Source organism: Musca autumnalis, unplaced genomic scaffold (assembly GCF_047663935.1).
Source record: "Musca autumnalis isolate F117 unplaced genomic scaffold, ASM4766393v1 scaffold_1, whole genome shotgun sequence".
In the NCBI taxonomy this organism is placed as follows: Eukaryota; Metazoa; Arthropoda; class Insecta; order Diptera; family Muscidae; genus Musca; species Musca autumnalis.
The window spans coordinates 63,780,094-63,796,783 of NW_027411644.1; the positions used below are offsets into that span (position 1 = coordinate 63,780,094).

At 32.8% G+C, this 16,690-nt stretch overlaps 1 protein-coding gene across 6 annotated transcripts in view; it reads left to right on the forward strand.

The window, feature by feature from the left end:
* Positions 1–8,787, forward strand: part of LOC141399744 (uncharacterized) — a 239,377-nt gene extending 230,590 nt beyond the window's left edge. For 3 of the 6 annotated variants that reach the window (XR_012411927.1, XR_012411932.1, XR_012411935.1), the window contains 3 exons: positions 4,443–4,744; positions 4,819–7,817; positions 7,982–8,787. Coding sequence is in view for 3 of the 6 variants with exons in the window: in XM_073979000.1 (XP_073835101.1) it covers positions 4,443–4,744; positions 4,819–6,576 (2,060 nt within the window). In the remaining 3 variants the exon portion in view is untranslated. Of the gene's footprint in view, positions 1–4,442; positions 4,745–4,818 lie in introns of all 6 variants that reach the window. The other 3 variants (XM_073979000.1, XM_073979012.1, XM_073979023.1) reach the window with 1 other exon arrangement.
* Positions 8,788–16,690: the final 7,903 nt, after the last annotated feature.

A 16,690-nucleotide genomic window follows, 5' to 3' on the forward strand; every position in this document is an offset into this window, starting at 1 on the left:
TTAAAATTGTAGATTTTTTTAAAAATATATATTTTTTTAATAAACGTGGATTTTTTTTTAAATATTTTTTCCAATAAACGTGGATTTTTTAAAAATACACTTTATTAAAATTTTACTACTATTAAAATCGTAGATTTTTTAAACATATTTTTTTCAATATTTTTGTCCAACAAACGTGGATTTTTTAAAAAATGTTTTTTTAATAGTCGTAAATTTTTAAAAAATATTTTTTTAAAATCGTGGATTTTTAAAAAAAATTTAATTAATTGTGGATATTTTAAAATATATTTTTATTAATCCTGGATTTCATTAAATATATTTTTAATAAACGTGGACTTTTTTTAATATTTTTTTAATTATCGTGGATTTTTTAAAAATATTTTTTAATAATCGTGAATTTTTTTAAAATATTTTTTTAATAAACGTGAATTTTTTAAAATTATTTTTTTAAAAAAAACGTGATTTTTTTAAATATATTTGCTTAAAGAACGTGAATTTTTTAAAATTATTTTTTTTAATAGACGTGGACTTTATTAAATATTTTTTTTTAGTAATCGTGGATTTTTTTTAAATTTTTTAATAATAGTGTATTTTTTAGAAATATTTTTAATAGAAAATTTTTAATAAACGTGGATTTTTTTAAAAATATGTTTTAGTAATCGAGGATTTTTCTTAAAAAAATTTTTTAATGATCGTGATTTTTTTAAAAATATTTTTTTGTATAAACTTGTATTTTTTAAAAATATTTTTTAACAAACGTGAATTTTTTTAAATATTTTTTAATAATCGTGAATTTTTTAGAAGTAATTTTAATGGTCGTGGATTTTTTAAAAATATGTTTGAATGATCGTAAATTTTTTTTAATATTTTTTTTAAATATTTTTAATAAACGTGGATTTTTTAAAAATATTTTTAATAAACGTGGATTTTTTAAAAATATTTTTAATAAACGTGGATTTTTTAAAAATATTTTTAATAAACGTGGATTTTTTAAAAATATTTTTAATAAACGTGGATTTTTTAAAAATATTATTAATAAACGTGGATTTTTTAAAAATATTTTTATAAACGTGGATTTTTTAAAAATATTTTTAATAAACGTGGATTTTTTAAAAATATTTTTAATAAACGTGGATTTTTTAAAAATATTTTTAATAAAATCCACGTTTTAAATATTTTTTAATGATCGTGGATTTTTAAATATATTTCTAATAAACGTGGATTTTTTAAAAAAAATTTTAAATTATCGTGGATTTTTTAAAAATTTGTTTTTAATAATCGTGAATTGTTTAAAAGTATTTTTTTAAAGCGTGGATTTTTTAAAAACCATGAATTTTTTAAAAATATTTTTTAATAAACGCGGATTTTTTTAAAATATTTTCTAAAAAACGTGGATTTTTTTAATAATCGTGGATTTTTTACATTTTGTTAATAATTGTTTATTTTTTAGAAATATTTTTAATAGTCGTAATTAAAAAAAATATTTTTAATAAACGTGAATTTTTTTAAATATTTTTTTAATAAACGTGGATTTTATAAAATAGTTTTTGATAATCGTGGATTTCTTAAAAATATTTTTTTAATGATCGTGAATTTTTTAAAAATATGTTTTTAATAAACGTGGATTTTTTTTAAAATATTTTTTTCAATAATCGTGGATTATTTTTTAAAATTTTTTTAATAATCGTGGATTTTTTAGAAATATTTTTTAATGATCCTGGATTTTTTTTAAATATTTGTTAATGATGCTGGATTTTTTAAAAATATTTTTTAAAGATCGTGGATTTTTTAAATATATTTTTTAATGATCGTGGATTTTTTAAAAATATTTTTTAAAGATCGTGGATTTTTAAAAATTTTTTTTTAAAGATCTTGGATTTTTTTAAAAATATTCAAAAATATTTTTTTAATAATCGTGGATTTTTTAAAAATATTTTTTAATGATCGTGGATTTTTAAAAATATTTTTTTAATGATCGTGGATTTTTTAAAAATAATTTTAATGATCGTGGATTTTTTAAAAATATTCAAAAATATTTTTTTAATAATCGTGGATTTTTGAAAAATATTCAAAAATATTTTTTTAATAATCGTGGATTTTTTAAAAATATTCAAAAATATTTTTTTTAATAATCGTGGATTTTTTAAAAATATTCAAAAATATTTTTTTAATGATCGTGGATTTTTTAAAAATATTCAAAAATATTTTTTTAATAATCGTGGATTTTTGAAAAATAATCAAAAATATTTTTTTAATAATCGTGGATTTTTTAAAAATATTCAAAAATATTTTTTTAATAATCGTGGATTTTTTTAAAATATTTTTTTAGTAAACCTGAATTTTTTTTAATGATCGTGGATTTTTAAAAATATTTTTTTAATGATCGTGGATTTTTTAAAAATATTCAAAAATATTTTTTTAATAATCGTGGATTTTTGAAAAATATTCAAAAATATTTTTTTAATAATCGTGGATTTTTTAAAAATATTCAAAAATATTTTTTTAATAATCGTGGATTTTTTAAAAATATTTAAAAATATTTTTTTAATGATCGTGATTTTTTAAAAATATTCAAAAATATTTTTTTAATAATCGTGGATTTTTTAAAAATATTGAAAAATATTTTTTTTAATGATCGTGGATTTTTTAAAAATATTCAAAAAAAATTTTTTAATGATCGTGGATTTTTAAAAAATATTCAAAAATATTTTTTTAATAATCGTGGATTTTTTTAAAATATTTTTTTAGTAAACCTGAATTTTTTTTAATGATCGTGGATTTTTAAAAATTTTTTTTTTTAATGATCGTGAATTTTTTAAAAATATTCAAAAATATTTTTTTAATAATCGTGAATTATTTAAAAATATTCAAAAATATTTTTTTAATAATCGTGGATTTTTGAAAAATATTCAAAAATATTTTTTTAATAATCGTGGATTTTTTAAAGATATTCAAAAAAAAAATTTTAATGAACGTGGATTTTTTAAAAATATTCAAAAATATTTTTTTAATAATCGTGGATTTTTTTAAAATATTTTTTTAGTAAACCTGAATTTTTTTTAATGATCGTGGATTTTTAAAAATATTTTTTAATGATCGTGGATTTTTTAAAAATATTCAAAAATATTTTTTTAATAATCGTGGATTTTTTAAAAATATTCAAAAATATTTTTTTAATAATCGTGGATTTTTAAAAATATTCAAAAATATTTTTTTAATGATCGTGGATTTTTCAAAAATATTCAAAAATATTTTTTTAATAATCGTGGATTTTTTACAAATATTCAAATATATTGTTTTAATAATCGTGGATTTTTTAAAAATATTCAAAAATATTTTTTTAATAATCGTGGACTTTTTACAAATATTCAAAAATATTTTTTTAATAATCCTGGATTTTTTTAAAAATATTTTTTAATCATCGTGGATTTTTTTAAAAATATTTTTTTTAATAATAGTGGATTTTTTAAAAATATTTTTTTAATAATAGTGGATTTTTTAAAAATATTCAAAAATATTTTTTAATAATCGTGGATTTTTTAAAAATATTCAAAAATATTTTTTAATAATCGTAGATTTTTTAAAAATATTCAAAAATAATTTTTTAATAATCGTGGATTTTTTTAAAAATATTTTTTTAATAAACGTGAATTTTTTTTAAAATGATCGTGGATTTTATGAAAATGTTTTTTAATGATAGTGAATTTTTTAAAAATATTTTTTTAATAAACCTGGATTTTTTTAAAAATTTTTTTATAAACGGGAATTTTTTACCTTTTTTTAATGATGGTGGATTTTTTAAAAATATTTTTTTAAATGATCGTGGGTTTTTTAAATGTTCAAAAATATGTTTTTAATAATCGTTTCAAGAATATTTAAAAGTAAATTAAATTTCTCTATGAATATTTAAAACCTTTTTTAATAATCGTGAATTTTTAAAGAATATTTAAAAATATTTTTTAAGAATATTTAAAAATATTTTTTAAGAATATTGAAAAATATTTTTTAAATATTAGTTTTTTTTTCAATAATCGTGGAATTTTCTAAGAATATTTTAAAATATTTTTTTAAATCGTGAATATTTTAAAATATTTTTTTTAATTGTGGATTTTTAAGATTATTGATTTAGATTTTTTTAATTATTTGCTTAAATAATATTTCTCAACTAACTATTTTTTTAATTAAAAGAATCAAAAATCGTGGATTTTTAAAACTACTTCTTTTTCAAAAATCGTGAGTTTCTAAAATTGTTAAAAATCGCGGATTTCTAAAATCTTTTCAAACATTTTAGAAATCCGCGATTTTTAACAATTTTAGAAACTCACTATTTTTCTAAAATAGTGTATTATTTAAAGTATTTCTCTAAAGATATTTTTTTTTTCAAATTCGGAAATTTTATTATTTAATTTTTCCATTTTTTTTTTTTGTTCTTCCCCTTTCAGGTGAAGGCTGCGTGGAGAAACAATTGAACACACTCTGGCGCAATTATACCCAAAACAATAAACCCGATGTTATAATGCGCCTGAAAGTATGTGCCTCCGGCCTAAAAGCCACCACAAGACAACACGGACTAACCGAATACTGGGCCAATCGCATAACACACTGCTGTGCACCAAAGAACTATCCAAGAGTATTCTGTTGGATTTATCGCCATGAGGGTAGGAAGCTGAAACATGAACTACGATGCCATGCAGTGTTGTGCAGTAAGGAGAAACAAGTGCAAGAAATCTGTGATACTTTAAAGGTATGGAAAGACACATTTTTTGTGTTATTTTTTATGATATTAATTCCTCCTTGCTTCTACTTCTTCTCGTCCAGGCTAATCTCGAGTGTGCTCTGCGTGAATTTAAACGTGAAAAAATTCTCAAACAGAACGCCCGTCTCAGTTTGGCAAATGCTGTCTATGATAATCCCAGTTTGCCGCGTCGCAAAATCCTCCTCAGTGTGGGCAGTAACAACTATCGACCGCCATTGGAGAGATCAAAATCGGCTCCCAAGCTAATGGCCATTGAAGAGGCCATTGGTGAGGAGGGTGAAGAGGCTGAAGAAACCAATGAACCAGAAATGAAACCATGTTGTCAAAAGGATTCTCTCTATCCAGCCATGACATTGGGTCGCAGACGTTGTCGTCGTGGCCATTCGATTAGGAGAACTGGCAAGGCTAGACCAGTTAGTTATGCCACAGCTGGATCATCGTCCTCAACATGTGATTCAGCCAACAATGGCTGCCAGAATCAACAGTGTTGCATGGAAACCAAACCAAATGAGAACAAAGTAACTGAATGCAAAACCATTGAAGAAGAGTGTCGTCTACAGAGTGCCGAGGGCTCCGATGACTCGGATGATTTTGAAAAGATTTTAAAACACAACAACTACGACAGTAAGGCCTCATTAGCCAATGAGCTAATGCCCTATTTCGAGAGTCAGCTACACAAAAAGAACAGCAGTAGTTGTGGCAGTTTAAGTGATTTGAGATGTGACATGGTGGTGAATGGCGACGAAGATGATGGTGAACCCCTGAGTCTGACACCAACCATAAACATTGATCCAAATGCTGATCCCATGAATGATTTCAAACCAAGCAGTAACCAGTCGCAATATGAAGAATCATCACCGATAGTTTCTTTGAGACGTTCTGGTGTCTGCAGTGATGGTGAAGATGATTTTTTGGGTGAAGAAGAGGATGATATGTATTTCCGTCAGGCTGCTATTTTGAATATGTTACATCGTCATTCAATGCGTAAAATGGCCAATTTATCACTGAGCAGTGATGAGGGCAGCAGTAGTTTGGAAACCAATGTGGGAGCAAGAGAATCATTGCGCTACAAACATCAACAACAATCATCAATATCATCGGATACCTCCTCGGCCTCCTCAACTTTGCAGCAAGCCGTTGTGGGAGCGAATGATATGGGCAAGAGGCTTATAAACAACGATAGTGCTGATGAAGGTTCTATATCAAGTGGTTGTGAAACAGCAAGCACCGTGACCAATAATCAAGATGACTTGTCACTGCAGTTCCGGCAGTCGCAATTGCAACAGATTTCCCAACAATATACCGGCGATGATATGGAGGCCTCCTCTTTGGAATCGGAAATCATTGCCGAACAAAATGACCTGTATAAGCAGTTACAGGGACGCCGCAATAACAGTGATGCTGCCACCACTTTCAGTAGCTCCTCTTCCATTACCCTCAAAATGGATTCATCACCCAACAACTCCATTAAAGATTTGGCCACTGTTATGGATGTGAATACGACGAGTTCTCTTAAACAATCATCATCTTTGACATCTTCATCATCATCATCAAACCGGCCAAGGAGAATGCGTCAACGTCAACGTGACAGTAAACCAGATTCCGATTCGGAATGTAGCGATGAGTCGGGTTATGTTGAATATCAGGAAAAAGATAAATGTTCTAAAACGAAATTGGAACCAACAACACAACCGCAACAACCATCAACACCACAACCACAACCAAAGCCACAATTACCAACAAAGCCTCAAGTTCCACCAAAACCAATGCCCCGAAGATTTATTAGTGTCACCCATTGCGGTAATAGTACATCAGTTTAAGTAGAGACAACAATATAGGGAAACTTTGTTGAAGGGGAGAGAGAAAGCAAAGAAGGGATTGTGTCCGTCAATGCCCATATAGAGGGAGAACGGAAAGTAATGGGAACTACATGTTGTTAACCCAGCGAATGTTCGCCACCATTCATTCCAAAGAATTGGCATTTTCCGCCATCAAAATCAAAGTTTGAATTTTGAATATAGTTTCATTAAAAATATCTTAAACTTGTAAAACTCAATACGGATTGAAGAATTTTGACAAATTTGTAAACATATTTTCAAGATTTATTTTAAAATCTTGTTATATTTCCATATTTGGATGTGATTTGAGCCATAAATTTGAGGTTAGGGACGATTTTGTACACTTTTTGGTTGCACACATGCCCATATTTGTATGAATTACATTCAGTAGCTACTCTTTTATGAATCTGAGTTATTTTCAAATGAAAATCAATTTATTCAAAAATTCGTATTTGAGGTTAGGTAACCAAATGGCTGCACACATGAACCAAGTATCTAGTGCTAAGTTGAGCATGATTTAATATAATAAACTGTGTAAACAGTTTTTCAAAATCAATTCATTTGCAAAAGTTAAATTGGGTTCAAATTACAATTTTGAGGTTAGTTTTCAGAAAAAGTTTGTTTAGATAGAAAAACTATAATGCAAATCAGCAGATAACCGATATGCATGCTAATATTTGCAGGTTTTGTTAAAATATCAATTACTTTTTACAAATTATAACGTATTTTGTTGTTTTAAATTTTGAGGTTAGGGGCGATTTTATTAGTTTTTCGCGTGTAAACGTGCTAATAAATTACTGGATTTGTTTCAATAGTAAATCATTTTTCAATTTTTAAAATTTTTTTCATTCGAATCAGTCGATTTTAAAATTTTTTCTTTGAGGTTATGTCATAAATTCCTTGCACACATAAACCCAAACAGTTGTTACAGCTAGAGCATGCTAAAACATGTTAACTGTGCAAGCAGCTTTCCTAAATCAATTCTTTAAACGAAGTTAAAGGAAATGATAAGGTGTTTTGGTTTTTAAATTTTGAGGTTATGGACGATTTCATTTTATTCTCAACTAAAAACGTTTTAAAAAATTACTGAATTCGTTTCAAAAGTAAATCGTTTATCAATTTCTAAAGTTACTGCACTCAAATCAGTAGATTTAAAAAAGTTTAGTTTGAGGTTATGTCACAAAACCTTTACACACATGAACACAAAAAATAGTTACAGTTATGCTTGGTTTACATTTACGAAATCCACTAGATTTAAACTGTCAATTCCTTTGCGTATACGTCAAATGAAAACTCATCTGAAATCCATTGGATTTCATTTGACGTTTAAGCAATGGAATTGACAGTTGAAATCGAATGGATTTCGTAAATGTAAACTTACTATTAGAGCCTGTAAAAATTATGCCAAAATGTGCAAGCGGTTTTCTAAAATATGTTCTTTTAAGAAAGTTATTGGACTTTTAATTTTGAATTTTGAGGTTAGTTTTGTTAAAATTGTTGCAAACATAAACAGCTAAAATGCCGACCTTTAGACCACTGAAAACTATACCCAAATTGTTAACACTTTTGACAAATTAATTTCATTTTAACAAACTAAAATGCAATTTTTGCTGAAATTTTGAGGTTAGGACCGATTTCAAGCAATTTGTTAAGGTACACATGCAGTTATTTTGGCTGAATTAGGCTCAAAATTCACTGCTCTTATTGTGTAGGCGAAGATATACCTGAAAACAAATCATTTGAAAACAAGTTTGTTTAAGGTTATGTGTTCTGGCGGCCACTCTCTCTCTCTCTATCTCTCTTAAATTGTTTACACTGAAGAAAATTTGCTAAACGAAAAAGAAAGTTACAAATTACACAAATAGCTTTGAATCACCTTTTCAGAATTGTTTCAATTTAAACAAATTATTTTTATTTAAAACAAACTTACCAATGTGCTTTAAATATGACATACACACAAACATATATACATATTAAAAAAACAATAAAATGTTATTTGTTACAATTATAGTTTTATCACAACCAACCAATTCCCCTACCCCCCTCATTTGTTATAATCTGTATAGAAAAATACTATAAATATTACAATATTTTTTATGAGTGTTTGTTTTTTTATTTTATTTAGAAAAATTATACACTTGCTTGCTATCACATTTAAATATATATATACCTACAACAAATATATATTATTATTGCTTATGAAACAAAAAACCTTTTTGTAATAATAATATATACATTTTATAAATACATATTTTTAGTATCAAAATGTAATGTAAACAAAAAAAGATAAATATTGTTGGTTTCCGTTTGTTTTTTATTATTATCAATATTATTATAATTTTTATTATTTTTATTATGAATATTATAGAATTTATTTTTTCATTAGTTTTTTCGTTTTTAAGATTTATAATTTTATCGTATTTCATTTTCACATTCTTTTCGATCAATTCATTTTTTCTTTAATTTAAGTTTCATTTTCTTTGTGAATTCATATCCATAATTTTCCTTCTTTTCAATTTCATTTTTCTTTGTTCGCTCTTCTAGTATTTTATTACAAAAAAAAAAAACATGAATTTAAAAAATGTATACAAAATTGTTTGACTATCACATACTTATATATGTAATAATTATGATTTTATTTATGTTTTAAGTTCTATCTATTTTTGAGAATTGAAGATATTAAATGAAATGAAATAAATCTAAATAAAGATGCATACACATATTTGAAAATAAAATTATTTTTTTGTCATTTAATTCGTAAAAAGAAATGAAATGTAGGGACACTATGGCGGTCAGGTTACTCTGTGAAAATCTTGTGGCCAGTATTTTGATTTGAAATAGGATTTCGGTTGAAATATGTAAATTGTGCATTTGAAAGCGTAAATAGAGAATCTTGTTATTAAACACAGGCGTTCAAGGTGGCTACAACATGTCGACCACCGCACAATTAATTCTAAGCAACTTTGGTTCACAATAAAAAGTCTATGGGCCATTATTATATGTGTTCTTTTACTATCTGATGGATTTGAAAACCCAAAAATAAACCAATTTGGAGGCATTACAAATATAATTTTTACATTGAAAGTTAATGCCAAGAAGCTCCTCCTTGAAATTCAATCATCACTTTCAACTTTAAGTTAACCGGAACGCTATAAATCTGTTCGGTAAATCCAAACTATAACAAAAGGAGACTTATTAAAATGGGGGTATATGGTTCAAATAAAAATAAAAATTTATTTTCTATAGGCTTCAATAATATCCTCCATTCAGATTCCAAAAAGTGTGTAACACAGTTCTTCCGCGAATTTATTTAGCAGCCATCTCTGCTGAACTAGTCCACGCGAACTTTATTAAGGAGATGCAAGTCACGAAAGCGTGATTTATAGAACATTTCTCTCACTTCCATGAAGTTGATAGAATTATCCCCAAGTCAAAGCCACCCAAAGCCCTTGGTCCATAAGGCATAACTATGATAATATTAAAGGAGTTGGGAGATGTGGGGACAAAGGTCTTGGACTTTCAATTTAAATCTGTCCAAGGCGTACAATACGGTCGACCGCTCTATGCTGATTTCCGACATCATGAAATACATCCGAGGAAGTACTGCAACGAGAGCATGATATTGTGTTGCCGGCAAGCGACAGGTTGAGAACTTTCGTGAAATACTCATTCACCTGTTTCAGCACCCTTACGAATCCTGACCAGATGCTATATTCTGGTACCGCGGGTATCAGGAGTCCCTAGGACCGCAAATCTAGCCTGGCAGTTTGGTGCTGGCCACCACACCCAAGGTGTAAATCCAAATTGTGGGTATATTTATGGCTACAATGTCGAGTTGCGTTATCGGTTGACTCACAGAAAGGCAGGAATGTTAAATAGGTTCCGCCCATACCCTAATGCCATTTGCAACATCAACATTTGGTGGTTCCTGCTGGGCGGAAAGTGATCTAAGGCGACGTAATACTCTTTTCTCCGTTCTGTCGCTTTCGGAGTGCCCGAGAAATTGTCGATTACAATAACTTGCGCACATCTTTGGATCAGTCGGCAGCGTAACGTCGTCAAACGTCTGAAGAACAGCCTTCCTTCTTTTCGGGGTTCGAGAGTGTCTTAACCGTTGTCCACATTTCACTTATTTCGGCTCCAATGTTGCAACTCTTCAGATGATTTAACCACTTGTTCCGCTTATGCTCACCGAGAAATCTGTTAACTTCCAGTTTCAGCTCCCAAACTCTGGTTTCGCTCGACGAAGCTCTCACACGCATTTGCTAGTCCTGCAGCCTCTGCTTGGAAATTTCCAGAGGAAAGGGTGCTTCTATTGACACTTTCAAGGGGAAAGGGTGCTTCTATTGACACTTTCAAGGGGAAAGGGTGCTTCTATAGACCCTTACCAGGGAAAGGGTGTCTATAGACCCTTTCTAGGGAAAGGGTACTTCTATAGACCCTTTCCAGGGAAAGGGTACTTCTATAGACCCTTTCCAGGGAAAGGGTACTTCTGTAGACCCTTTCCAGGGAAAGGGTACTTCTGTAGACCCTTTCCAGAGGAAGGGTGCCTCTGTAGACCCTTTATAGAGGAATGGGTGCTCCTATAGACCCTTTCCAGAGGAAAGGGTGCTTCTGTATAACCTTTCCAGAGGAAAAGGTGCTTTAACAGACCCTTTCCAGAGGAAAGAGTGCTTCTATAGACCCTTTCCAGAGGAAATAGTGCTTCTATAGACCCTTTCCAGAGGAAAGAGTGCTTCTATAGACCCTTTCCAGAGGAAAGGGTGATTCAACAGACCCTTTCCAGAGGAAAGAGTGCTTCTATAGACGCTCTCCAGCTTTTATTTACCCTTTCCATAGGAAAGTGTGCTTCCACAGACTATTTCCAGAGGAAAGGTTGCTTCAACAGACCCTTTACAGAGGAAAGGTTGATTCAACAGATCCTTTACAGAGGAAAGGTTGCTTCAACAGACCCTTTACAGAGGAAAGGGTATTTCTATTGACCATTTCCAGAAGAAATGGTGCTTCTACTGAACATTTCCAGAGGAAAGGGTGCTTCTATTGACCATTTCCAGAGGGAAGGGTGCTTCTATTGACCATTTCCAGAGGAAAGGGTGCTTCTATTGACCATTTCCAGAGGAAAGGGTGCTTCTATTGACCATTTCCAGAGGAAAGGGTGCTTCTATTGACCATTTCCAGAGGAAAGGGTGCTTCTATTGACCATTTCCAGAGGAAAGGATGCTTCTATTGACCATTTCCAGAGGAAAGAGTGCTTCTATAGATACTTTCCAGAGGAAAGGGTGCTTCTATAGATACTTTCCAGAGGAAAGGGTGTTTCTGTAGACCCTTTCCAGAGGAAAAGGTGCTTTCACAGACCCTTTACAGAGGAAAGTTTGCTTCAACAGATCCTTTACAGATGAAAGGTTGCTTTCACAGACCCTTTACAGAGGAAAGTTTGCTTCAACAGATCCTTTACAGATGAAAGGTTGCTTCAACAGACCCTTTCCAGAGGAAAGGGTGCTTCTATAGATCCTTTCCAGAGGAAAGGGTGCTTCTATAGATCCTTTCCAGAGTAAAGGGTGCTTCTATAAATCCTTTCCAGAGGAAAGGGTGCTTCTATAGACTCTTTCCAGAGGAAAGGGTGCTTCTATGGATCCTTTCCAGAGGAAAGGGTGCTCCTATGGACCCTTTCCTGAGAAAAGGGCGCTTCTATAAACCCTTTCCAGAGGAAAGGGTGCTTCTATAGACTCTTTCCAGAGGAAAGCCTGCTTCTATAGATCCTTTCCAGAGCAAAGGTTGCTTCTATTGACCATTTCCAGAGGAAAGGTTGTTTCTATAGGCCCTTTCCAGCTTTTATAGACCCTTTTCATAGGAAAGTGTGCTTCCACAGACTATTTCCAGAGGAAAGGTTGCTTCAACAGACCCTTTCCAGAGGAAAGGATGCTTCTATTGACCATTTCCAGAGGAAAGGGTGCTTCTATAGATACTTTCCAGAGGAAAGGGTGCTTCTATAGACCTTTTCCAGAGAAAGGGGTGCTTCTATAGACCCTTTCCAGAGAAAAGGATGCTTCTATGGATCCTTTCCAGAGGAAGGGTGCTTCTATAGACTCTTTCTAGAGGAGAGGGTGCTTCTATAGACCCTTTCCAGAGAAAAGGGTGCTTCCGTAGGCCCTTTCCAGTGAAAACGGTGCTTCTGTAGGCCCTTTCCAGAGAAAAGGGTGCTTCTGTAGACTCTTTCCAGAGAAAAGGGCGCTGCGATAGACCCTTTCCTGAGGAAAGGGTGCTTCTATAGACCCTTTCTTGAGGAAAGGTTGCTTCTATAGACCCTTTCCTGAGGAAAGGTTGCTTCTATAGGCCCTTTCCAGAGGAAAAGGTGCTTCTATAGACCTTTCCAGTGGAAGGGAGCTTCTATAGACTCTTTCCAGAGAAAAGGGCGCTTCTATAGACCCTTTCCTGAGGAAAGGGTGCTTCTATAGACCCTTTCTTAAGGAAAGGTTGCTTCTATAGACCCTTTCCTGAGGAAAGGTTGCTTCTATAGACCCTTTCCAGAGGAAAAGGTGCTTCTATAGACCTTTCCAGTGGAAGGGTGCTTCCATAGACTCTTTCCAGAGGAAAGGGTGCTTCTATAGAACCTTTCCAGAGAAAAGGGTGCTTCTGTAGGCCCTTTCCAGAGGAAAGGATGCTTCTATAGAGCTTTTCCAGAGGAAAGGTTGCTTCTATAGACCCATTCCAGAGAAAAGGGTGCTTCTATAGACCCATTCCAGAGGAAAGGGTGCTTCTATGGATCCTTTTCAGAGGAAAGGGTGCTTCTATGGACCCTTTCCTGAGAAAAGGGCGCTTCTATAAACCCTTTCCTGAGAAAAGGGCGCTTCTATAAACCCTTTCCTGAGGAAAGGGTGCTTCTATAGACCCTTTCTTGAGGAAAGGTTGCTTTTATAGACCCTTTCCTGAGGAAAGGTTGCTTCTAAAGACCCTTTCCTGAGGAAAGGGTGCTTCTATTGACCATTTCCAGAGGAAAGGGTGCTTCTATTGACCATTTCCAGAGGAAAGGGTGCTTCTATTGACCATTTCCAGAGGAAAGGGTGCTTCTATTGACCATTTCCAGAGGAAAGGGTGCTTCTATTGACCATTTCCAGAGGAAAGGGTGCTTCTATTGACCATTTCCAGAGGAAAGGGTGCTTCTATTGACCATTTCCAGAGGAAAGGGTGCTTCTATAGATACTTTCCAGAGGAAAGGGTGCTTCTATAGATACTTTCCACAGGAAAGGGTGCTTGTATATACCATTTCCAGAGGAAAGGGTGCTTGTATATACCATTTCCAGAGGAAAGGGTGCTTGTATATACCATTTCCAGAGGAAAGGGTGCTTGTATATACCATTTCCAGAGGAAAGGGTGCTTGTATATACCATTTCCAGAGGAAAGGGTGCTTGTATATACCATTTCCAGAGGAAAGGGTGCTTGTATATACCATTTCCAGAGGAAAGGGTGCTTGTATATACCATTTCCAGAGGAAAGGGTGCTTGTATATACCATTTCTAGAGGAAAGGGTGCTTGTATATACCATTTCCAGAGGAAAGGGTGCTTGTATATACCATTTCCAGAGGAAAGGGTGCTTGTATATACCATTTCCAGAGGAAAGGGTGCTTGTATATACCATTTCCAGAGGAAAGGGTGCTTGTATATACCATTTCTAGAGGAAAGGGTGCTTGTATATACCATTTCCAGAGGAAAGGGTGCTTGTATATACCATTTCCAGAGGAAAGGGTGCTTGTATATACCATTTCCAGAGGAAAGGGTGCTTGTATATACCATTTCCAGAGGAAAGGGTGCTTGTATATACCATTTCCAGAGGAAAGGGTGCTTGTATATACCATTTCCAGAGGAAAGGGTGCTTGTATATACCATTTCCAGAGGAAAGGGTGCTTGTATGTACCATTTCCAGAGGAAAGGGTGCTTGTATATACCATTTCCAGAGGAAAGGGTGCTTGTATGTACCATTTCCAGAGGAAAGGGTGCTTGTATATACCATTTCCAGAGGAAAGGGTGCTTGTATATACCATTTCCAGAGGAAAGGGTGCTTGTATATACCATTTCCAGAGGAAAGGGTGCTTGTATATACCATTTCCAGAGGAAAGGGTGCTTGTATATACCATTTCCAGAGGAAAGGGTGCTTGTATATACCATTTCCAGAGGAAAGGGTGCTTGTATATACCATTTCCAGAGGAAAGGGTGCTTGTATATACCATTTCCAGAGGAAAGGGTGCTTGTATATACCATTTCCAGAGGAAAGGGTGCTTGTATATACCATTTCCAGAGGAAAGGGTGCTTGTATATACCATTTCCAGAGGAAAGGGTGCTTGTATATACCATTTCCAGAGGAAAGGGTGCTTGTATATACCATTTCCAGAGGAAAGGGTGCTTGTATATACCATTTCCAGAGGAAAGGGTGCTTGTATATACCATTTCCAGAGGAAAGGGTGCTTGTATATACCATTTCCAGAGGAAAGGGTGCTTGTATATACCATTTCCAGAGGAAAGGGTGCTTGTATATACCATTTCCAGAGGAAAGGGTGCTTGTATATACCATTTCCAGAGGAAAGGGTGCTTGTATATACCATTTCCAGAGGAAAGGGTGCTTGTATATACCATTTCCAGAGGAAAGGGTGCTTGTATATACCATTTCCAGAGGAAAGGGTGCTTGTATATACCATTTCCAGAGGAAAGGGTGCTTGTATATACCATTTCCAGAGGAAAGGGTGCTTGTATATACCATTTCCAGAGGAAAGGGTGCTTGTATATACCATTTCCAGAGGAAAGGGTGCTTGTATATACCATTTCCAGAGGAAAGGGTGCTTGTATATACCATTTCCAGAGGAAAGGGTGCTTGTATATACCATTTCCAGAGGAAAGGGTGCTTGTATATACCATTTCCAGAGGAAAGGGTGCTTGTATATACCATTTCCAGAGGAAAGGGTGCTTGTATATACCATTTCCAGAGGAAAGGGTGCTTGTATATACCATTTCCAGAGGAAAGGGTGCTTGTATATACCATTTCCAGAGGAAAGGGTGCTTGTATATACCATTTCCAGAGGAAAGGGTGCTTGTATATACCATTTCCAGAGGAAAGGGTGCTTGTATATACCATTTCCAGAGGAAAGGGTGCTTGTATATACCATTTCCAGAGGAAAGGGTGCTTGTATATACCATTTCCAGAGGAAAGGGTGCTTGTATATACCATTTCCAGAGGAAAGGGTGCTTGTATATACCATTTCCAGAGGAAAGGGTGCTTGTATATACCATTTCCAGAGGAAAGGGTGCTTGTATATACCATTTCCAGAGGAAAGGGTGCTTGTATATACCATTTCCAGAGGAAAGGGTGCTTGTATATACCATTTCCAGAGGAAAGGGTGCTTGTATATACCATTTCCAGAGGAAAGGGTGCTTGTATATACCATTTCCAGAGGAAAGGGTGCTTGTATATACCATTTCCAGAGGAAAGGGTGCTTGTATATACCATTTCCAGAGGAAAGGGTGCTTGTATATACCATTTCCAGAGGAAAGGGTGCTTGTATATACCATTTCCAGAGGAAAGGGTGCTTGTATATACCATTTCCAGAGGAAAGGGTGCTTGTATATACCATTTCCAGAGGAAAGGGTGCTTGTATATACCATTTCCAGAGGAAAGGGTGCTTGTATATACCATTTCCAGAGGAAAGGGTGCTTGTATATACCATTTCCAGAGGAAAGGGTGCTTGTATATACCATTTCCAGAGGAAAGGGTGCTTGTATATACCATTTCCAGAGGAAAGGGTGCTTGTATATACCATTTCCAGAGGAAAGGGTGCTTGTATATACCATTTCCAGAGGAAAGGGTGCTTGTATATACCATTTCCAGAGGAAAGGGTGCTTGTATATACCATTTCCAGAGGAAAGGGTGCTTGTATATACCATTTCCAGAGGAAAGGGTGCTTGTATATACCATTTCCAGAGGAAAGGGTGTTTCTGTAGACCCTTTCCAGAGGAAAAGGTGCTTTCACAGACCCTTTACAGAGGAAAGGTTGCTTCAACAGATCCTTTACAGATGAAAGGTTGCTTCTATAGATCCTTTCCAGAGGAA